The sequence below is a fragment of the Salvelinus fontinalis genome, chromosome 26 (assembly GCF_029448725.1).
Source record: "Salvelinus fontinalis isolate EN_2023a chromosome 26, ASM2944872v1, whole genome shotgun sequence".
Classification (NCBI taxonomy): domain Eukaryota; kingdom Metazoa; phylum Chordata; class Actinopteri; order Salmoniformes; family Salmonidae; genus Salvelinus; species Salvelinus fontinalis.
In genome coordinates, this window is record NC_074690.1 from 17,928,820 (window position 1) to 17,953,223 (window position 24,404).

General features: G+C 42.3%; 1 protein-coding gene across 3 annotated transcripts in view; it reads right to left on the bottom strand.

The window, feature by feature from the left end:
• Positions 1 to 2,965: 2,965 nt before the first annotated feature.
• LOC129823789 (polyamine-transporting ATPase 13A3-like) overlaps positions 2,966 to 24,404 on the bottom strand; it is a 36,799-nt gene continuing 15,360 nt past the window's right edge. Inside the window, exons 10-33 of one of the 3 annotated variants that reach the window (XM_055882760.1) lie at positions 23,938 to 24,069; positions 23,523 to 23,690; positions 22,727 to 22,884; positions 22,145 to 22,333; positions 21,844 to 21,905; positions 20,951 to 21,101; positions 18,184 to 18,306; positions 18,059 to 18,076; positions 17,763 to 17,916; positions 17,470 to 17,590; positions 17,141 to 17,265; positions 16,608 to 16,774; positions 16,211 to 16,351; positions 15,780 to 15,859; positions 15,514 to 15,556; positions 14,838 to 14,947; positions 14,376 to 14,472; positions 14,148 to 14,220; positions 13,761 to 13,938; positions 12,968 to 13,149; positions 12,520 to 12,608; positions 12,306 to 12,386; positions 11,898 to 11,999; positions 2,966 to 7,819 (exon numbers count right to left, since the gene is read on the bottom strand). In XM_055882760.1, coding sequence (XP_055738735.1) covers positions 7,640 to 7,819; positions 11,898 to 11,999; positions 12,306 to 12,386; positions 12,520 to 12,608; positions 12,968 to 13,149; positions 13,761 to 13,938; positions 14,148 to 14,220; positions 14,376 to 14,472; positions 14,838 to 14,947; positions 15,514 to 15,556; positions 15,780 to 15,859; positions 16,211 to 16,351; positions 16,608 to 16,774; positions 17,141 to 17,265; positions 17,470 to 17,590; positions 17,763 to 17,916; positions 18,059 to 18,076; positions 18,184 to 18,306; positions 20,951 to 21,101; positions 21,844 to 21,905; positions 22,145 to 22,333; positions 22,727 to 22,884; positions 23,523 to 23,690; positions 23,938 to 24,069 — 2,924 coding nt within the window. In that variant the 3' untranslated portion in view covers positions 2,966 to 7,639. The remainder of the gene's footprint in view (positions 7,820 to 11,897; positions 12,000 to 12,305; positions 12,387 to 12,519; positions 12,609 to 12,967; positions 13,150 to 13,760; positions 13,939 to 14,147; positions 14,221 to 14,375; positions 14,473 to 14,837; positions 14,948 to 15,513; positions 15,557 to 15,779; positions 15,860 to 16,210; positions 16,352 to 16,607; positions 16,775 to 17,140; positions 17,266 to 17,469; positions 17,591 to 17,762; positions 17,917 to 18,058; positions 18,077 to 18,183; positions 18,307 to 20,950; positions 21,102 to 21,843; positions 21,906 to 22,144; positions 22,334 to 22,726; positions 22,885 to 23,522; positions 23,691 to 23,937; positions 24,070 to 24,404) is intronic. The other 2 variants (XM_055882761.1, XM_055882762.1) reach the window with 2 other exon arrangements.

Here is a 24,404-nt window from a genome sequence, read left to right on the forward strand (position 1 = left end):
AGTACCTAGCCAGTACCTAGCCAGTACCCAGTCAGTATCCAGCCAGTACCCAGTCAGTACCCAGCCAGTACCCAGTCAGTATCCAGCCAGTACCCAGCCAGTACCCAGTCAGTACCCAGTCAGTACCCAGCCAGTACCCAGTCAGTATCCAGCCAGTACCCAGTCAGTACCCAGTCAGTACCCAGCCAGTACCCAGTAAGTACCCAGCCAGTACCCAGTCAGTACCCAGCCAGTACCCAGTCAGTACCCAGTCAGTACCCAGTAAGTACCTAGCTACTCCAAGTCCATATCCATGAGTGTGTCTGCTGAGGGATTTATGATTGTGAAGGTCATTCTTACCAGTGAAGATGACTCACAAGACCCCTATTTTGGCCACTTACGCTATGAAAGAGACTTCTGGGACTGCCCTTTCAGCACTCGAGGACCTCTAGCTGAGCCCCCTTCACACGGGAGATCAGCCTCACTGGGGAAAAGTCTCTGCTCTTTTGGGGGAGCTGTCCTGAAGGATGCCCTTGTCCCCGGGCCTCCCTCCCTTCTTCACCTGCCGGCTTAGTGTCTCATCACTTAGCTATGCACATAATCCCTGGTTAGTGCATGTGAGCCACTAGGCCTGGGCTCTGGCCCCCGGCCTCCCGTTCTCACATGCTTGCTGGGTGGCTCCATGGTGGCCATGGCAACTCTCATCTTCTCATGACACTTGGGCCTCAGTCATGGGTCTGAATTTTCTCTGGTCCCTGAGTGTTGTTTTCTGTCAGCTTTCTGTCTCTTTCTGTCAACCTCCCCCCCAACCCCCATCTATTTGTCCGTTTCTATCTCTCACTCTTTCTGTAACTATTCACCCCCGCAGTTTACAGCTGTTCGCTGCTATGCTCAAAGCCTGCGAGAATGGTCAGGGTTGGTGAAGTTAGAAGTGATAGTTCACTCCAAAATGTCAGTTTGTCAGTGGTTTACATACCTCAAAATAGGTCTAATGTTGAGATGAGTCCATGCCGTGTGTGTATACGTCGTGATGCAATGCTAGTTGCAGCATTCGGAACATGCATTTGGTAATCCATGCTGTGATTGGGAGTCTCATAGGACGGCGCACAATTGGCCCAGCGTTGTCCAGGTTTGGCTGGGGTAGGCCGTCATTGTAAATAAGAATTTGTTTTTAACTGTCATGCCTAGTTAAATAAATCAAATAAAAATGTGCCATCCCATCCATTTAAAATGTACCGTTTTTTTGCCCACACTGAACTTTTTTTTAGCATGAGGACAATGTTGGCCACAGTACAACATCAACTACTGGTTTACTTTAATGCAACTGGTCGTCAAATGAAAACCTGATCATTTTTAAATTTTTTGAGTCAGAGGTGTAAAATGAGAGTGTAAAACATACTGCAATCATTCATTGTGGCCCCTAAGTGCAGATCAGTTTACCCAACGGCTAGCCTTAACTATTAGGAGGGGGGGGGGGGGGGACTAAAAACCATCAGCCCTTGAGCAGGGTAACCTACAGCTCTGTGTGGCCCCACACTAACAAGTGTCAGTGATACCAGTCTGTCCTCCCCCTATGTGAATGCCATGTGAGAGGCGGCCCCATCCCTGCCCTGCTGCCTGAACACAAGGCCCTCCATTGACTTCTAACCTGTCGAGGGACCTGAGGAGACAAAAGGGGCCCGTCCCTCCAACAAGGCGGTGAACAAACGCTAACACGGCTGCAACTGTCCACCCCCTGAATCACTGAATTCATTAACCAACCGCAGAACCCATTCAGGCCCATATCCCCCTGATAGCAGAAGCGGACAGAGATGGCCATAAAGGATGGTGGCAGGAGCCTTGCTAAGGGGACAAGAGGGAGGAGAAGAGGCTTTGTGTCCGTCTGCTGTCCTACAGATCATTGCAGGCCCACTACCAGACATGGGCGTCTTTGTGTCATAGGTACAATGGGGCTAACCATAAGTGAGCAGCGGGCTAGCCTTGTGGCCCGACTATCAATCACTGTGATGGCCTTATGAGCGGGCCCATAGTTCCAAGTGAGGGTATCTTACTGTGACTTTTGATACTCTTATCTTTGGAATAATGGGACCAATGTCGTCCAATACGTTGTCTCAAGTTTGCCAAAAAGCAACTTGAAGAACCTGGATGATCATCAAGACTCTTGGAAGAATGTTCTATAGACAGATGATTCAAAAGTATAACTTTTTGAACAACATGGGTCCCATTACGACTGGTGAAAACCAAACACTGCATTCCACAGTAAGAACTTCACACCAACGATCAGCATGGTGATTGTAGTGTGATGGTTTGGGATGCTTTGCTGCCTCAGAACCTGGACAACTTTCCTAAATAGAAGGAAGCATGAATTCTGGCATCGGTCAGTCATGTAACTATAGGCAGGACAATCCACAAGGCGGCCCAAGCCCACAACTTTGTGAGAACAGTGAGAAATAAAGCCTGTGTTTGTGTGTGTTCTTTTGGTCTTTCTATCCATCTTCATCTGTTACTGTCTGGAAACAAAGGAATACAGGAAAGACTTACACCAAACGTCTAATTCCTCACAAGTGAGGCAACACTAGCCAGAAAACACACTGCTCTAAAGCAAGAGATCCTCATTCCAAAACGCCACTGTTGACCAAAAAGATGATCTACAAGTGGACACATCAATTCATGACTCCTCCTCATCCCCATCATCATGAATATTCCTCAATGGCCTCTTCTTGCCCTGATCTCTGGGAGATTCCATTCCTTTCACTGGCACTGAGCAGCCAGGCACCCCTCTCTTCTCTTTCAGGGTCCCCCTCTAAACTCTAAATCCACCCATTCACAGCTATGGGCCCTGATCTCCACATGAAATGATACCCTCTTACACTCTGGGCTTTAAAGCGCCCATATGCCAGGCAGCGAGGCGGCTGGGAAAGCTCATAATTGATCAGTAAGTGTAAAACTTGTGACCGTGGTCAGCCCCCCATGAAGCCCACAGGAGTGTTTTAATATACAGATTTATTGGCAAATGGAATGGTTGAGTTAAGTCATCAGAATGGAAGAAGGCTTTTATGCAATCCTCTCTACAGAACAAACACAAGGGAAAATATCAATATTATTGTAGACATTTTCAGTAAATCACACATTCTTTGTGAGTTGTATCACAATAGAAAGAAAGGAATTAAAAGTAAACAATCGTTACAACTAATTTTATTTCTTTTTTTTTGTGGTTCTGACTAGCGGTAAGGCATTTAAAGGATAGTTTAGTGAAATTACATACTTAGATTTGTTTCCTTACCTTGAAAGTTGTGTATGGACAAGGAGAGACTGCAATCCACACTTTGGTTTTGTTAAACTAGCCACTGCCAACAAAGGCTAATATTAGCATATTCAGACCAAAAATCAATGAACATCACTCTCCCCCGTATATTGATGCCCAAATCATCTTAAAATAATTTCAAAGCAAGTCATTGAACAATACAATCTATTTAACAAATAATTTGGGCATGAAATTTTATAATGTAAGGAAACAAATATCGAACTATTTAATTTCACTGAACTATCCCTTTAATACTTCTGGTGAGACCTTTACAGAGAGATCTATTCAAAGTAATGTTTAGGTCAATATCAACAAGCTTGGATGTTCACTACCGTTCAAAAGTTTGGGGTCACTTAGAAATGTCCTTGTTTTTGAAAGAAAATCTAATTTTTGTCCATTAAAATAATATCAAATTTATCAGAAATACAGTGTAGACATTGTTAATGCTCTGTCCAGTGTCTGTGTTCTTTTGCCCATTTTAATCTTTTATTTTTACTGGCCAGTCTGAGATATGGCTTTTTCTTTGCAATTCCGCCTAGAACGCCAGCATCCCGGAGTCGCTTCTTCTCTGTTGACATTGAGACTGGTGTTTTGCGGGTACTATTTAATGAAGCTGCCAGTTGAGGACTTGTGAGGCGTCTGTTTCTCAAACTAGACACTCTAATGTACTTGTCCTCTTGCTCAGTTGTGCACCGGAGCCTTCCACTCCTCTTTCTATTCTGGTTAGAGACAGTTTGTGCTGTTCTGTGAAGGGAGTAGTACACAGCGTTGTATGAGATCTTCAGTTTCTTGGCAATTTCTCACATGGAACAGCCTTCATTTTTCAGAACAAGAATAGACTAACGAGTTTCAGGTTAAAGTTATTTGTTTCTGGCCATTTTGATCCTGTAATCGAACCCACAAATGCTGATGCTCCGAATACTCAACTAGTCTAAAGAAGGCAATTTTTATTGCTTCTTTAAATCAGAACAACAGTTTTCAGCTGTGCCATCATAATTGCAAAAGGGTTTTCTAATGATCAATTAGCCCTTTAAAATAATAAACTTGGATTAGCTAACACAATGTGCCATTGGAACACAGGAGTGATGGTTGCTGATAATGGGCCTTTGTACGCCTATGTAGATATTCTATAAATTAAAAAAAGAAGAAGCTTTTCCCAGCTACAATAGTCATTTACAACATTAACAATGTCTACACTGTATTTCGCATCAATTTTATGTTATTTTAGTGGACTTTTTTTTGTTGCTTTTCTTTCAAAAACAAGGAAAGTTCTAAGTGACCCCAAACCTTTGAACGGTAGTGTATACTAGACAATACAGGCGATACATCAGTTGTAAAACATGTACTGTACAAATTCAAAAAACAGATATTAGAATTAGCTGTTAATCTCAGAGAATATAAAATACAATCAAAATGTGATATCTTTTCAAAACAATTCCCTTTGATAAAAGCAGCATTTAGGTCAGGTGCAATGGTTTATAAATGTTACAAAAGGTATGGCATGACCTCATTCCCACCCATCACCTCACTTGGATACTCTAGGTCCGCTATTCTACAGAGATCAAAAGTTTCATATGAGGAGACGGTACAGAATGTCACCTTTTATTTGAGGGTATTCTCATACATATCCGTTTTATCGTTTAGAGATTAAAGCACTTCATGGTATTAGTTCATCTATATGAACGTTTCAAGTATTTGACACCTTTAAAATGGGAGGACTAGATACATAAAGTGCTTCATTTCTAAATGGTAAAACAGGTATATATGAAAATACCCTAAAATAAAAGATTCTGTACTGTCGCCTCATATGAAACATTTGATCTCAAATCCAAAATGCTAGAGTATAGAGCTGAATTAAAACGTTTTAGCTTCAGCGTCCAAATAAATACGTACAGGAGTGTACGTGCACACACCCAGCAGGTTTTTTTCTGGATCCAAATTGGGGATAGGTGGTGGCTGTGATGGGGGCGTGGTGAATAGTGCGGTTGCCGACTGAACATTTTAGAGGCCCTCTTGGCCGCGAAAAAAAAATGTCCTGCAATTCTACACATTTGTCATGATGTGAGAGAAACATCATTTTAAATTCAAATTTTCAGCAAATCTACACATTTTGCCATGGCTTATGCGTTGTTATGCTATCGGAGTGACTCAAACATAACAAAATCAATGGGGGCCCCATGCCATGACAAATATACTGAATGCATAATTTTCCGAATTTTTTATTCTCCCTAACGGGCTAGATTTTATTTGGGCGATTGTTAGTTCTCAAAGATCATCATATTTTTTGAATATATATCTGGTTTAAGTCATTTAAGTTTACACTGAAAATGTTTTCCCATCCCAATAATTTTGTATTAAGTCCTGCCCAAGACTTTTCTATGCAGAAAAAACCCTGCATACACATGCACAAACACACAGGTGAACTCAAGTGTTCAGTTTTTACAAGGGTCACGGGCACTCACATACTTCCACAGGAAGAATTACATTCATAAAGCGTAGCAAATTCTCAGAGAAACACAGCAATATATTATTGGTGCATTGGAATGTTATTCAATCTTGGCAAATACAGTAGTACCACTCACGCTTAAAACACACACACAGTGCTTTCAAAATGCATAATCTGGGTGTGTTGATATATATATATATTTTAAAATCCCTCCATTTCCCTCAGTACGGTCCTGTTCACACATGTTCTCTTTAACTCTTGACATTTCGTTGGAGCAGCAATCAAGGCAAGTGAGAAAGTGTTAGTGGACGATTCCATAGTTCTTAGTCTTTGTGAAGCTGAAAAATCAACCAGTGGTGAGTGCAAGGCAAGCCCTGTATTGGAAAGACATCATCTCTGGGCCTCTACACCAAGGCTCAACTAATAGCAAAAAGAGGGTTATAAGTACCCGGTATGGAGCAGCCTGTCAGTAGTCACATTGCTGGGGTTCTATGTGTGCTTTGGGGGTTTTGGGTAAGGACGGAGCAGTTATGGTCTAGTTATGGTCAAGAAGTTGACAGGATCACAGTCTGATTGCAAGCTCATGATGTGATTTCACATTATTCTTTTTGTTTATTCCTGGATATGGGGCTAGTTGTCCAGGCAATGGAAGGTTCTAGACTCAATATTGGTTATAAACCAGGTCAGTTGTCCAGGCAATGGAAGGTTCTAGACTCGATATTGGTAATAAACCAGGTCAGTTGTCCAGGCAATGGAAGGTTCTAGACTCGATATTGGTTATAAACTAGGTCAGTTGTCCAGGCAATGGAAGGTTCTAGACTCGATATTGGTTATAAACCAGGTCAGTTGTCCAGGCAATGGAAGGTTCTAGACTTGATATTGTTTATAAACTAGGGCCGGGACGATATCAGTATTGCGATACTTGTTATTATCTTGTAAAGGAAAAACGAAGCAGATTTAACTTCTTTAGGAAAACAGCCCTTATGTTGGAGTCACAATTATTTATTTTTCTAGCTATAGATCGGTTAGCTGACAATGTCATGAAAATGATGTGCACTCTTCAAATGGGGCACTTGTTGTGATTCTGGATGGCCAGATAGATACTAACAATGACAAGAAACTGCCATGTGGGGAATCGCAAGTGACTGATTTCAGCTAGTTTCATCTTCTTGATACCATGTCTTGTTTTGAGGTGTTTTGACTGATTTCATGTCAATGCTAATATGGCTCAAATTCGCTAGCTAGCTAACAACTGTTACGATGTATTTGAGAGACAAGTGCTCATTGTGCAAATGGATTTTGGTTTTCAATAAACATTGGAGAATAAATATAGTTGACATGTTGTCAACAATCTAAGCCAACCTGTCTGTTTTCCCCCATAGTTACGCACGCGTCCGTTTTGTTACTCAACAACAAACCTGCCTATTGCACACAATATTTTACTTACAGCAGGTTTTTAAAATACCTAAGAGTTTGTTCTGCTTCATGTTTTCATTTTTGCCATGGAAAAATATTGTGATACTGGTATCATCACAGCCCTACTTGTCCAGGAAAAGGAATGTTCTATACTTGATACTGGTTATAAACCTGTCAATGGTTCAGAGAATGGAAGGTTCTAGACTTGAAACTGGTTATAAACCAGTCAGTGGTCCAGGGAATGGAAGGTTCTAGACTGGATACTGTATGCCTCCCATGTGGAACAGCAGTCTAAGACACTGCATCTCAGTGCTAGTGGCATCACTAGAGACCCTGGTTCGATCCCGGGCTGTATCACAACTGGCCATGATCAAGAGTACCATATGGCGGCTTTGGCTGGTGTAGGCCATCATTGTAAATACAAATTTGCTATTAACTGACTTGCCTAGTTATATAAAAAAAAAATTGCAGCTATATGTGGGTGTGGCCATGTGTCACATGCTGACAGTGTGGAGGGGGGTGCTGGTGGTGTAGGTGACAGTAGCAGGTTTGGGGGGCCAGTCGGGGTCCTCCTGCAGCTCCTGGGCGACTTGCATGTAGCGCACTCTGGGGGTCTTCCCCTTCCGATAGAACAGCCAGGAGAGGAACGCCGTGCACCAATGCTCATTAGCAGACTAGAAATAGTACATACACAAATCAAACAAGAAAGCAGCATAGACCACAGTAGGGTGATTCCTCACCAAACTAGAAAAAAAGACTTGGTTTGGGGGATTTTCACGAAATTGACTACATAGAAAGGTCCTATGGAGGAAGGATTTGACACAGTGGGGTGTGAAATTATTGACACCCTTGATAAAGATGAGCAATAATGACTGTATGAAATACATTATTCAAATACTGAGCTATATTGTATGTTCCAAAAAAATTGGGAAATTATACAATTGCTCAGAGAAATATTATTTTTTCTCCCTAAAAGGTAGGGGGTCAAAATTATTAACACCCCTAAAGATTCTAATAAATAAAGTAGTCAAAAGTTAAGTATTTGGTCCCATATTCCTAGCATGCAATGACTATATCAAGCTTGTGACTCTACAAATGTGTAGGATGCATTTGCAGTTTGTTTCGGTAGTGTTGCAGATTATTTTGTGCTCAATAGAAATGAATGGTAAATAATGTATTGTGTCATTTTGGAGTCAAAATGACAATACAAGAATATGTTTCTAAACACTTCTACATTCATGTGGATGCATCTGAATCAATTGGGAATAATGATCAGTGAGAAAGTTAGAGGGTCAAAGATCATACCCCCAAGACACGCTAACCTCCCGTTATTGGGATTTGTGAGAGGTTTGAATGACTTATTTTATAGTCATTATTGTTCATCTTTATCAAGAGTGTCAATATTTTCAAACCCCACTGTCTATTTGACATTTGTATCTTAAAGCATGATTGAGAAATAATTAATTGAAGTTGGAATAATTATGACATTTCAGCATTACCCTGGCCTCCTTTAAGACTCCATAATGTTTCATCTGTAGGGGCTTTAAGGCAAATAATGGGTGTCATATGAAGCTTTACCACTTGCTATGTAATATGAGTAGTATTTTGTTTTTAATAACAATTCATTACATACATTCATGAATGTAAAAAAATATCAACTTTAATATTTAAAAAATATATACTGGGTGGTTCGAGCTACTTTTAGTGTTAAGATCCAATCTGTTAGCGTTGCCAACAGAGTGAATGTGAAAATGGATTCTAAATGGTCGCCCTCTGCTGGTGATTTGCAGGATGTGCAATGATGCAAGTAAAAGGAGGGCTGTGATTGGTTAGATCGCCTACTATGCCAATTTCTCTGTATAAAATGGGCCATAACTTAGAGCAGTGGTACTCCTTAGTTTTATTGAATATATATATATTGTTCCCTGGACGGCAGATAGATGGCAGTATGGCGCAGCTGTTGAACAAAAAGGCCAAAATAGAACGTAACTGCTCAGCTACAGCTCAATTACGCTTTAAGATACAAATGTCAAATATATGTCAACAATCCTTCCTCCAAAACGACCCTTCTATGGATTACATGTAGTAAAAATCCCCCAAATCATGGTCTTTTCCCCCTAGTTTCGTGAGGAATCACCCAGTATCAGCATAGACCAAAGTTGCCTTTAGTGGCGTACAATTCTACCCATGTTGCTAATCTCATGTTATTTTACACATTTTGCAATAAGGCTAAGAGAAAATGTTGCTGCTTCAAGGCTAATTTCCAGCAATTCTACACATATTGGCATGGGGCAGAGACAAAAAAATGCGCAGTTTTATAGTTAATAGCATGCTATTCTACACATTTTGCAATGAAGCTGAGAGAATTTTGCATTTTTACAGCAAATGTCCTGTAATTCTCAAAATTTTTGCTTTGGCTTATGACCTGTTCATATGCTTTCTGGGGAGGGGGATTGGAGACCCCCAGGGTTCTGGGGGGGGGGGGGGGGGTAACCTTGCGGTGGTGTGTGGTACGCCACTGGTTGCTTTTCAAATGCTACAGAAAGTATTTTTATTCCTAGTAATAATGCATGATACAGAGCATTTTGCAAGTATTCAGACCCTGACTTTTTCCACATTTTGTTACGTTACAGCCTTATTCTAAAATTGATTAAATGCCCCCCCCCCTCATCAATCTACACACAATACCCCATAATGACAAAGCAAAAACAGATTTTTAGAAGATTTATTTTAAAAAAATAAAAAAATGAAATATCACATTTACTTAAGTAGTCAGACCCTTTACTCAGTACTTTGTTGAAGCACCTTTGGCAGCGATTACAGCCTTGAGTGTTTTTGGGTATGACGCTATAAGCTTGTCACACTTGTATTTGGGGCGTTTCTCCCATTCTTCTCTGCAGATCCTCTCAAGCTGGGGTGGCAGGTAGTCTAGTGGTTAGAGCGTTTGGCCAGTAACCGAAAGGTTGCTCTGATCCCCGAGCTGAACAAGGCAGTTAAACCCACTGTTCCTAGGCCGTCATTGTAAATAAGAATTTGTTCTTAACTGACTAAATAAATAAAAAGCTCTGTCAGGTTGGATGGGGAGTGTTGCTGCACAGCTATTTTCAGGTCTCTCCAGAGATGTTCAATCAGGTTCAAATCCGGGCTCTGGCTGGGCCACTCAAGGACATTCAGAGACTTGTCACAAAGCCACTTCTGCGTTGCCTTGGCTGTGTGCTTAGGATTGTTGTCTTGTTGGAAGGTGAACCTTTGCCCCAGTCTGAGGTCCTGAGCGCTCTGGAGCAGGTTTTCATCAGGGATCTCTCTGTACTTTGCTTCGGTCATCTTTCACTTGATCCTGACAGTCCATGCCGCTGAATAACATTCCCAAAGCATGATGCTGCCACCACCACGCTTCACCGTAGGGATGGTGCCAGGTTTCTTCCAGACGTGACGCTTGGCATTCAGGCCAAAGAGTTCAATCTTGGTTTCATCAGACCAGAGAATCTTGTTTCTCGTGGTCTGAGAGTCTTTAGGTGCCTTTTGGCAAACTCCAAGTGGGCTGTTATGTGACTTTTACTGAGGAGTGGCTTCCGTCTGGCCACTCTACAATAAAGGCCTAATTGGTGGAGTGCGACAGAGATGGTTGACTTTCTGGAAGGTTCTCCAATCTTCACGGAGGAACTCTGGAGCTCTGTCAGAGAGACCATCGGGTTCTTGGTTATCTCCCTGACCAATGCCCTTCTCCCCCGATTGCTCAGTTTGGCTGAGCCGCCAGCTCTAGGAAGGGTCTTGGTGGTTCAAAACTTCTTCCATTTAAGAATGATGGAGGCCACCGTGTTCTTGGGGACCTTTAATGCTGCAGAAATGTTTTGCTACCTTTCTCCAGATCAGTGCCTTGAAACAATCCTGTCTCGGAGCTATACGGACAATTCCTTCGACCTCGTTGCTTGTTTTTTGCTCTGACAACTGTTGGACCTTATATAGACAGGTGTGTTCAAAATCATGTCCAATCAATTGAATTTACCACAGGTAAACATCTCAAGGATGATCAATGGAAACAGGAGGCACCGGAGCTCAACTTCAAGTCTCACAGCAAAGGGTCTGAATAATTATGTAAATAAGGTATTGCCGTTTTTTTTTTTTTTTTTTTTTTATAAATTAGCAAACATTTCTAAAAGCCTGTTTTCGCTTTGTCATTATGGGATATTGTGTGTAAATTGATGAGGAAAATGTTTTATTTAATCCATTTTAGAATAAAGCTGTAACGTAACAAAATGTGGAAAGAGTCAAGAGTCAATATCTTTCATACCTGATATTAAGATTATATTTTATTTCCAAAATTATCTGCCACTTAAACTCAAGGCGTGCTTGAAGATTTGCAGATATTTCTGCAAAGCAGTTTTTAAAATATTGGTCATGTCTATCACAGTCCATAAAATAATGGTTCTAGAACTGAATATTTCCATATCGGTGAATCTATCATTCTTAGTCATTTAAATCTCACTTATTTCTCAGCTTATTCAATCAGAAAAGACAAAACAAATGAATTGAATATCAAGCCCCTCAGAAGCCAGAGCAAGGATCAATGTATCAACGTTGTGCATGCATGGGGGGGTAGTGAAGGACAACTACTATGGGTCATAGGGGGGGGGGGGGGTAAAGGGAGAGACAACTACTATGGGTCATAGTGGGGGGGAAGGGAGGAACAACTACTAGATCTACAAAGTGAAAGAGAACTAAATAAATACGCAAAGCCTAAACATTCCCAACCTGAGGTGTGAGAGTAGCGGAGGTGACGGCCATGCCATCGCTGCCCCCCTGCTTGTCTCGACTGAACACCAGCTTCCATAAGATGATGTCAAGGACCAAAGTCTAAGGAAGATTTCATTGGGCAGGAGTGAAAACAAAATGGCTGCTGATCGTCCATAATTAGGGGGTGATGATCAGGTTACGAGCAAAGACAAGGATGTCACTCAGAACAACAGTCAAAAATAAAAACACACATTATATAGATTCAATGTGGTTGTTATATTTGATTATTGAGGGATTGTATCAATTGATTGGATTGGTGTCATTTAATAATCACAGATGTCTACATGCAAGATTCTCAACAAGCTGAATCCTGTAGAGACAGTTTGTAGGGTGAATACACATGAAGTTCCCTATAGCATACTGTACCTCCAATAGGAAAGACACAGCAGCGTTCACTAGGACAATGATGACCACTGTTATGCGCCATTCATGGGGAACACACACAATCTACGGGGAAAGAGCGCAATGGGATGGGGTTAGCTAGTCTCAAGACAAAAGCGTCACAAGGCAAAGCATACACTACACCACATCATGCCAGGCAACGGCAGCCATTTTGGGTCGGATATTTTGTCTCACTCACCTCCAGGAAATTGTCGATGGCAGGAACAGGATACAGCATGATCATGAAGAGGAATATGTACAGAGCCATACAGGATAGCATGAACGGCCCTATGACATTGGTTCAAACAAAATTAGGTCACCAGAAACTAGGCCATTTTGCTGCTCATATGGACAATTTAATTTAATCAGAGTTGGGGTCAATTCCATTTAAATTCCAGTCAATTCTGGAAGTACACTGAAATTCAAATTCCAATTCTCTTCAATGCTTTTCAATGAGGAACATTTGGAAATGAAAATTGAATTTGGTTTACTTTCTGAAATGACTGGAATTAAAGCCCAGATTGACAAATCAATACAGTAAGCCATAGCTTCATAGCAAATGTTAGCTCTATGTCAAACAATAACATTAGCATCTTAAATCTGCTGTTGCTGTTGATTCAAACACAGTTGACACAAGTGGAGCTTACAGTTTTTATAGCTTGGCTGTCTGAAAGGTTTTCCCTTGGAGAAGATGATGGCCACTGCCAGGTACTGGAAGGAGGAGACGTAGAAGAGTGTAGTGTTCTCATAGTTCTTGATGTTCTTGTGGTCGACATGTAACGTTATGTTGGGACCATGGGTGAGATTGGCACTGAAAACATTACAGGCACTGTTGAAGAGAAACTTGAGTTAGCATGAAGATAACTTTCTTGGACATAATTACATGGGCCAGCTATTGTACCTCAGATTGTTTCCAAGATATGCCAAGATCGCAACTGTCGTCCAGAGTAAAAGTCTAAGGGTCTATTGACCTTTGGATGGACTTCCTAGGTGGACTGGTGGAGTACCCCTTATCAATCCCTTAGACCCCCAAATAACTTTCTTGGACTTCTGGATTGGGTTGTTGGACCATCTGAGGTCGTGTCCAACCAGTCTTTTTTGGACCTTCCATATACAGTAAGTGTCTCAGATCACTTTTTGGACAATCAGATAAATATTTTGGATAATCAATAGGGGTATCCCTGATCATTTTGTTGGACCATCAGATAATATTTTGGATCATATATATGGTCCAGATTACCTTTTGGACCATCAGATAACTTTTGGGGTCATAAATAGCCAAATATGTGTCCCAGATTCCTTCCCCCACAGCCCAGGCAGGCAGTCCTTCCCCCACAGCCCAGGCAGGCAGTCCTTCCCCCACAGCCCAGGCAGGCAGTCCTTCCCCCACAGCCCAGGCATGCAGTCCTTCCCCCACAGCCCAGGCAGTGCAGTACTCACTCTGAGAGGGGCGTCCATTTCTCGTACCAGCTCTGGCCCCGGACCCAGACGAAGGCCAGGACCTGGAAGGCCAGACAGGTGAGGATCTGGGTCAGCACGGAGAACAGCAGAGGGCCTGAGATTAGACTGGACGGGGGGCGCCGCGCCACCAGAACCTTCCACGCCGGGTTCAGACTCACTTACAATAAATAATGAACAATAGGAAATCAATAAATGGCAGAACATTTTTTAAATCAATTTTAGTCATTAATTTCAGTGATACAGCACTGATACTGCAATTAGGATGTGAATATTTGAGGCCCCGTAAAGAAACTATCAATGTCTGTTTGGATACTCAACTCAAGTAATGCCGGATAAACATTCTGGAGACAGGTTTCTATTACTCACTTGTGAAGGCAATGATCAGAATGATAGCAACGTCAATGAAGAGGAACTGGAAGTCTCCCAGGTTGCTGAGGATCTAAAACATGGAGACACAACCCCTTAAAACTGATCTCAAACCAGTCATTACCATATTCGTCAGTTGATCATAGCAGCTACACTTATCTCAAACCAGCCGTTATCATGTTTGTCATTAGAGCTTAGTAGCTAAACTGATCTGGGACCAGTACTCACAGAGTAGAGGAGCGTGACACTGAGGTATTGGATGATGCTGTACAGGGCCATGAACTTGAACACACAGAAGGAGGTGATGAGAGCAGCTCGCCCCTCTCTGTGGAGAAACAACAGGCCATCATTCAGCCTGGCAACTCTGAGACTACTTTCATACAGCACTTCAAATACTTCAACAGATACATTTTATTCCACAGACAGATATTTGACTGGTACTTGTGCCAAGTAATTTATAACAACTGTATAATAAAGAGACATTTGACATTGTTGATGAAAAGGGATGCTAGTTCCTCTATAGGTTTATTCCAAGATTCCTGCCTTCGAGGGAGTTGTCCCTGGCCACTGTGCTTTTGCCTTTGCATTGCTTGCTCTTTGGGGTTTTAGGCAAGGGTATCTGTAAAGCACTGTGACAACTGATGAAGTAAAAAGGGCTTTATAAAAAACATCTGATTGATGCTACAGTACCTAATGAGGTTGGGCACACAGGAGATGTTGGCGGTGGAGGAGGTGAAGGGGGAGGCGACTGAGGCCTCCAACTCTGACAGAGAGATCCCACTGTGAGCTCTCTTTAGGGCCTGGAGATAGCAGAGGGAGGAGATCACTCAATGTGCTCCAAATAATTGCTTGGAACATTGGTTGTGGGTTTAATTCCCATGGAGGCTAGGTGAAAGGTAATAGCCTGTCTGGTAAAATACATTTTATAGCAGAGTTATAAGAGGGCGGCATTACAGGAAAGATACGTCTGTTCCTAATAGTGACGTCATGAGAATACTGTCCCCTTATGGAATCTACTGACCAATGTCATACTGCTTAAGCTGTGTACAGTTTGAACACAGCTGATCCTATGGTCTGATAGCAACACTAATCTGCCCCATTCAAGCATTCTTTACAGAAATATATGCCATTTAGCAGCTGCTCCTATCCAAAACAACTTACAGTCATGTGTGCATACATTTTACGTAAGGATGGTCCCGGGAATCGAACCCACTATCCTGGTGTTGCAAGCGCCATGCTCTATCAAATGAGCTACAAAGGACCACATTAATTGCAGTAAAGCATGCTTTTATATTATGAGATGAAAAACACTCTGTACATCTCTCCAGAACAGTATTACACATAAAAATGACAACCCCATACTTACGCCACAGTCATTGGCACCATCACCACACATCCCTACAGTATAGCTGCAAAGAAAGCAAAAAAAGAGGCGGAAATTAAAGCCAAGTGGTCAACATATTACTTCGCTGGATGACAGAAATTTAGCATAATGTAGTTTCCCAATAAGCACAAGACGTTGAAAATATGTATTTTCAACGTGATTCCAAAAGGACGTATTTTCATCCCCCCCAAAAAAATATTTTTGAACGTCTTGTGCTCGTAGGGGTTAGTGCTGAAGAGGAGACTCACTCTACACTCTGTAGGACCTCTACCAGCTGAGTCTTCTGGTCAGGAGCCATGCGGGCGAATATTGTGGCACGCAGTGCCAGCTACAGCACCACCCAGTGGACAGACAGAGCATAACACTAGCATCAAATAACGCTGTATTAGTGTGACTAAAGCTGCGTTTACACATGTAGCCCAATTCTGATCTTTTGCCCATTTATTGGCAAAAGAGCAGATCTGATTGGTCAAAAGACCAATGAGTGGAAATATCTCTGAATTCGGCTGCCTGTGTAAACACAGCCATGATGTCCGTAAGGGTTTACCATCTAGGTATTACAAACCCAGCTCAGTTAAGGGAGGCACTGAACACTGGAATGTAGCAATTTAGTACACATGTCATCCTACAGTCATTTCATTTCTATTGTCTGAACAGAGTGATGGAGTTTGGCACTGACCTTTTGGACTAGGTCAGGGAAGTGTTCGGTGATGACAGCAAAGGACCTGCCACTCATGGCAAAGTGGTAGCCCTGCTCCTGCTGCTTGTGCTGCTCACCATAAGCCACATGGCCCACATCCTCAAGGCTGATTTCCACTGACTGGGGAACAATAGAGAAAAGGGGGACATGAACGGCCATGATGGCTCATCAGTTGCAACAACATCAATGAGGAAAAGAGAAACTGTGTCCTTAGGCTACAATATACTGAATACATACTGCGTTAATTCATCCAGGGAGTACTTTTTAAATATAAAGATCTTGTTTCCAAGTGAGACTTGCTTAATAAACTCATATCCTGTCATAATAGAATAGTTTAATATTAATCCATATCTTTTAATTACGTTTTTCCCCTCACCTCAACACGGTTGTCTTTGCTGGTGGCGTGGTTCTCTGTGTAGTGCCAATTGATCGTAGCAGGCTGGATGTCTTTGGGAGGTGTGGCGTCTGCTACGATGACCCTCTCATGAGGGGTTATCATCCCACAGTCTCTGGCTACTGATATAGCGGTTAGCATATTATCGCCTACAGTCAGACAGAGAGAGATGACAACAAGATGCAAAACAAGTTAAATGACTAACATGTAAAATGTAAAATGCAAAATGTAAGATTTAAAATGTAAGACACTCTACATTTTCATTGATATCAGTGTAGGTGTGGCAGCTAGTCGTAGTTAGCTTAGTCATTCCAAATGACAGAATAGCAATTTATATGGCTTTGCAGTACTGATGGTTACTTCAGTGTAAAGTGCTGGTGGGACTATGGTATTGAATATTGGTAAGATTGGTTCATGCTACAGTAAAAAAGGCACTAGCAAACCTAAACAATCTCCCAGAATTCTGACAACATTTTGTATTGTAGATGAAGACTGTATACGATTGGCTTATTCACCTGTAACCATCACAGTGCGAATGTTTGCACGTCGCAGGTCTTTTAAAACCCCAGCAGTCTCTTCCTTTAGCTTGTTTTGCATGATTATGAGCCCAAGGAACTCCATATTGGTCTCTATGAGATCTCTGACAGGTATGGAAAACAGATTCATTTATTAAAGAATAGGAATTTAGCCCACATAATCCAGCAAATAAAAAAGTTTGACTATTTGTGAAAGGGGAAGTTCACAAATTCACACATTCAAATGTCTTGAATCTTCTAACAAGAAATAACTCAGTTCTCACTCCTGTGATTCTACTCGGCACATTGTATTAAGCACATTGTACTACCTGTTGAGGTTCTGGACCTTGTGCCAGGAGAGTTTGGCCTCCAGCTGGCGATGGGCCAAGGCTATGACTCTGAACCCTTGCCTGGTGTAAGACGCCAGGGTCTCTGTGAAGCTCTCTGGTACTAGAGTAAGAGAAAATAATAATGAATTGTGTTATAGTCTATTAACCTGCAAGCATGTTCATGTTAATGCGTAAGCCTGTCTTGACAGTGCACATACAGGTGGGGTACTGGAATAGAAGCACATGTTCTGGCAAGCTGCTGCCTGGTAAGACTGAATAAAGGTCTAACTAACTTGTGTCCTCTGCGCAGAGGCTGGCCACAACCTCTGGCGCCCCCTTGAGGTAGGCGTCCATGCGCTTCTCCCCCAGCTTCCGGACCACCACACTCATCCTCTGTAGAGCTGACGAGAATGGAAACTGGCGGACGATCCCAATCTCATAGGACAACTGAGAGACCGACAGCACAAGGTCAAACAAAATCCATTCAACCGTTCAACTTTTCACATTCATAAACAAACCCATTCACATACAAATCAATATTCAAGGAAGGAAAGAAAGATACATTTGAAAAAGCCCTCACACTACTTACCGTCAGCTCAGACAGCTCCTAAAAACACAAAAGGAGAAAAGAAGGGTTAAAGAACATAGTTAAGGTATATCTACCAGATATTGAGATGTAGCGAGGTAGGAGAGAGCATACTATGGATACTGTACCATGTTCTGTGCTAGATTGACTTCCTGGTTGACCTCTGGGAGCACCTGTTTGGGTGGCCGCACCACGGTGGGCATTATGGGATTGTGTAGGGCTGTTTCTTCCTCTGTTGGCTCCTCTAGAATCTGAACATTGCAAACATTGATGTTAAACAACATTAGTGACCCATTTGAAACCTGGCAGCCCCTTCTGACAGGCTAAACATGATTTAGACGGGTAACCCGGGGGCCAGTCTGCCATCTTGCCAAGGCAACGATGTAACATTGCTGAATGTAGAAACAGTCTGGCACCAGTCATAGGGATTTTGTGTTTATATTAGCATGTCGGGGTGGCAGATAGCCTAGTGGTTAGAGCGTTGGGACTAGTAACTGAAAGGTTGCAAGATCGAATCCCTGAGCTGAGAAGGTCAAAATCTGTCGTTCTGCCCCTGAACAAGGCAGTTAACCCACTGTTCCTAGGCCATCATTGAAAATAACAATTTGTTCTTAACTGACTTGCCTAGTTAAATAAAGGTAAAATATATATATTTTTTAAATGTAGCATCTTCCAGCTATTCTGTTACCATAGCTCTAACAGAAAGAATCCCACTGCTGCCACTATCTGTCAATGTGTTTTGTGTTGTAGTCATGACATACAAAGATATGAAGAATGTGTCAGAGCATGTTTCAGTCAGCAACAGTACATATACAAGTTTGAACATTTCCATGTCCTGTGTAATACCAGTATGTGTAACACATTGCTACAGTATTATTACAGAAATGCAGTTAGCGTGTAGCATTGTTAACATAACTAAACTGAACAAGTGTAGGAGAGATTATCATTCCAATATTGTCTTGGAGCCTCTACAACTCTTTCTCCACAACTCTTAATTGGAATCCCATTGACTTGGCTATCTACAAACTACACTGAATAACAATATAAAACACAACATGCAACAATTTCAACGATTTTACTGAGTTACAGTTCATATAAAGAAATCGGTCAATTGAAATAAATACATTAGGGCCTAATCTATGGATTTCACATGACTGGGAATTCAGATATGCATCTTGTTGGTCACAGATACTTTAAAAAAGGTAGGGGTGTGGATCAGAAAACCAGTCAGTATCTGGTGTGACCACCATTTATTTTCCTCATGCAGCTCGACACATCTCCTTCACATAGAGTTGATCAGGCTGTTGATTGTGGCCTGTGGAATGTTGTCCCACTCCTCTTCAATGGCTGTGCGAAGTTGCTGGATATTGGTGGGAACTGGATCACGCTGTCGTACACGTCGATCCAGAGAATCCCCAAACATACTCAATGGGTGACATGTCTGGTGAGTATGCAGGCCATGGATGAACTGGGACATTTTCACTTCCAGGAATTGTGTACAGATCCTTGCGACATGGGGCTGTGCATTATCAAGCTGAAATATGAGGTGATGGTGGCGGATGAAAGGCACAACAATGGGCCTCAGGATCTCAAATTGACATCGATAAAATGCAATTGTGTTCATTGTCTGTAGCTTATGCCTGCCCATACCATAACCCCACCGCCACCATGGGGCGCTCTGTTCACAACGTTGACATCAGAAAACCGCTCGCCCACACGATGCCATACACGCTGTCTGCCATCTACCCAGTACAGTTGAAACCGGGATTCATCCGTGAAAAGCACACTTCTCCAGAGTGTCAGTGGCCACTGAAGGTGAGCATTTGCCCACTGAAGTCGTTTACGACGCAGTCAGGTCAAGACCCTGTTGAAGACGACGAGCACACAGATAAGCTTCCCCGACACAGTTTCTGACAGTTTGTGCAGAAATCCTTCGATTGTGCAAACCCACAGTCTCATCACCTGTCCGGGTGGCTGGTCTCAGACTATGTTACAGGTAAAGAAGCCAGATGTGGAGGTCCTGGGCTGGCGTGGCTAAACGTGGTCTGGGGTTGAGAGGCCGGTTGGACGTACTGCCAAATTCTCTAAAACGACGTTGGAGGCGGCTTATGGTAGAGAAATTAACATTCAATTATCTGGCAAGAGGTCTGGTGGATATTCCTGCAGTCAGCATGCCAATTGCACGCTCCCTAAAAACTTGAGACATTAGTGGCGTTGTATTGTGTGACAAAACTGCACATTTTAGAGTGGCCTTTTATTGCCTCCAACACGAGGTGCACCTGTGTAATGATCATGCTGTTTAATCAGCTTCTTGAAATTTTACGTATACTCCCGTTCCCCCTCTCTGGCGCTCGTTGTCACCAGTTTACTTATTATCACGCACACCTGCCACCATCGTTACGCGCCCCTGGACTCCACTCACCTGGACTCCATCACTTCTATGATAACCTCCCCTATATCTGTCACTCCCTTTGGTTCATTCCCCAGGCAGTATTAGTTATGTTTCTCATGTTCAGACGCTACTCTTGTTTTGTATTGTTCCATGTTTTTTGTATTATTCAATTCACCCCCTGTAATTGCTTCCTGACTCCCAGTGTCTGCATTACACCACATCTGTCAGGTGGATGGATTGTCTTGGCAAAGGAGAAATGCTCACGAACAGGGATGTAAACTAATTTGTGCACAACATTTGAGAGTAATAAGCTTTTTGTGCATATGGAACATTTCTGGGATCTTTTATTTCAGCTCATGAAACCAACACTTAACATGTTGTGTTTATACTTTTCTCCAGTATATAACAGAAACTACTGTAGGTTACAATATCCACACAGGAACAGAGACAGCGTGGGATAAAAACATTGCGACCACATCAAGACAGCATTGCGACCGACTGACCCAGCCTGTAGCGTTGAACATCTTGAGGTCCAGTGGGTCTCCGGAGAGTTCTCCCTCTAGCTTGGTCAGAGAGTGGCAAGTGGCCATGCAAGACACAAACGAGGACCTGACTAGGGTCTCATTGGCTGGGTCATCCTCTGGGGGAGAGAAACTGAGAGAAAGAAGTAGATTGAAAGCTGATCTAAGACCAATTTTGTGTTTTCACCCATAGGGGGCTGCAGCTAAGTAAACACGTGTAAATTGTGGGTTTCTGATTGAATAGCTTTAAAAAGGTAACTACAACATTATGTAAATGTGTAACTATCCCTTTAAAAGGACAATCTGCAGTTTGCTACATCCATTTTTGGCCCTACAAATTAATATGTACCCATTGAGTGTTGAGGAATTTAACTTATAAATACCTCATGAGCTTATTAGTTCAACTGCCGTACCCCATCAGAACCCAAAATATAAGCTTGTTTAACTCCAATGTTTATAAAACAAAGTAAATGTAAATAAACACTGTATAGCCTCAAAACATGGTTAGAACTATAATTTTTGATATCATGGATGGTCAGCCCTTGCATCCATATCTCTGTTTATGAATTTGAAATTGATTACATTTCTCCAGTCCCACCTCTCAGTTTTTTACCAAAACAGGGGTGGCCTTTGTTATCGTTTCAACTGCTGATTGCCTCTTTAACGTAGTGGGGGTTTCAAGGGGGGACTAATGGGGTCACAGAGAAAGGACTGGGGGAAACAAAGGAGCTGTGGTATTCATCCACTGACTTCCCCATAACAATGGAGGGGTCAGAGACAGTAGATAACTGATACATGGTAGAAGAGAACATCTCTCCTTAGCCATGGTGGCCACGATGAGAAACATGGACACCTCATATCCCTCTCATTCTCACCTGCCATTTTCAACTCTCTGGATCCCCCAAAGGTCCAAACCATCTTCAGTGAGAGTACCAGTCTGTGTGAGGAGTAGGACAGTTACACAGAAATATACTGTAGCTTCATTATACAACTGTCAGCATTTGGTACCTGTGTGCTAGCTAAAGATTTCTGAATACTTTAATTTAAAATCACAGAATCATAGTTTTACAAAAACATACTACTAGATAGAGCAAAATGTTTCGCTAGTGATTATAACAGCCTGATACTTGGCATGAAGTAGCAGACGCAGACGAGCAGACGAGGTATAGTGGGTACCTTGTCGAAGCAGACGAGGTTGAGTTGGCCACAGATGTTGATCCTCTGGGGGCTGATGCAGAAGATACCCACACGTTTCAGCCGGCGCTGGGCATACACGATGCCAGCTGTCATGGCTGCAGGCAGCGCCGGGGGCACCGTGATGGTGATAATGTCCAGAGATTCAACCACTATGGTTTTGGCTGGAACCTGTTCGAAGAGAAGAACCTTCTAATAAGTTTGGCTGGAACCTGGACATGGAAAATACTCAATGAAATTGACAAACTGCAGACATAGGGACACAACACTATTGCTGGACTTAACTGTCTCCATACTGATATTTTCTATTTTACTACTAGACGGTCATATTCTTCCAAAAAAAAAAATCTAATTGGTTGGGAATGGGTCATGCATGTTTAAATAATGGTAAATTCATACATTGCCAGAGGACTATTTTCAATCATTTAATACTAAGCCAAAAACACAGGATGGATACTACACATTGATTGTGGAGTGGGTAGGTGTAATGCTCTTTGAGTACTAGCGAAAAAAAGCACTACACAAATGCAATCCGTTTTCAATGCAAAGTGCAAAGTGCAGTACCTGGTGTATGATGCTGAGAACGATGGTGTAGATGAAGCCAATACCGGCCACTCCCACCAGACAGAGCAGGAAGAGATAGGCATCCCTGTACAGCTTGAAGTCAGTGGGCTTGGGGTACAGGATGGAGCGCACCAGCTGGCCCTTCTCGGTGCTGAAACCTGACAGACAACAAATATTGGAAATAACCTAAATAGCATTTGAATTGATGAGCTACAGAGGGCCCTATTAACCCTTTAATTGAGTACATTTATCTCACATCCCGATGGAAGCTGGGAGCCCATCCTCACCATGTCTCTCTCCACTGTTGTATTCTGGGAAGGTTGGTTTAAAACTGAATGCACACAAACACTTTGAGCTAGACCTATAACAACTTTATAGCCCTGTATAGGTCAGTTAACCTAGAGTCTGAGGCCCATGCACTAATACACATATGCTATATTTAAGCAATAATGTATGGGGGGTGTGTGGTATATGACCAATATACCACAACTAAGGGCTGTTCATAAGCATGACGCAACGTGGAGTGCCTGGATACAGCCCTTAGCCCTGGTGTATTGGCCACATACCCCAGAGGTGCCTTATTGCTATTATAAACTGGTTACCAACGTAATTGGAGCAGCAAAAAATGTTTTGTCATACCTGTGATATACGGTCTGATATACCACGGCTGTCAGCAAATCAGTATTCAGGGCTCGAACCACTCAGTTTATAATAGGTAATAAATGTGTATTAGGTGTATTAAGGTCATTGAAAAACAGCTCCATAACAGAAGACTGGAAACAATAAGTGGTCTCACCAGTCCTGACCACCACGGCCTTGACCAGTTCCCCGGTGTAGAAGCGGGTCTGAATGACGTGAGTGCCACAGAACAGCGTGTGTCTCTTGTGTTCCTCTATGCTATAGAGGCCAGCCCCATCTTCTCCTGAGCCGGGTAGGCTGGTCTTGGTGACAGGCACACTCTCACCTGGAGAGGACCAATAGAACGACTCTTTAAATATTATAGATACACATAACCTGACTACACTACAATGGAACCATAGCAGCTTTTATTATAGCATATGGGGCTGTTTTCCGGACCCAGATTAAAGCTAGTCCTGAACCGAAAAAGCACTTTCAAATTAGTTTTCCCATTGAGCATGTTTTCTAGTCCAGGACAAGGCTTAATCCTGGCCCATAGTGTTCAAATTAAAGGAAGAACATTTTATAGTCACCTGTCAGCATACTCTCGTTGACGATGCAGTTTCCATGAACCAACACGGCGTCACAGGGCATGATCATTCCATTGGCCGGGATGACGATGACATCACCAGGGACGAGCTCTGTGGACATGGCCTCCTCGACATCTGTGTTCAACACAACACCACAGGGGTATACTACAAAGCAGCAGCCAGCTAACTGTGATAAACAACCAGAAATAACTATGGATTTTCTGTTTCATTAAGAAAGCTAAACTAAATAAATAAAAAAGTTATTTAAATATATTTAGGCAAGTTAGCTGGCTAACTCCTTGGTCTGGTTTGTAGTATACCCCTGTGGTCAGATGACGAACCCATAACAAGCAGCATAGTCCATAAGGAGGACTTGTTTTTCCTTCACAATCAACAATTTAAAATAAATAAATAAATACAAATATGTAATAAAAGATGTAGGATGAAATTATACCATTATCAAGTACACA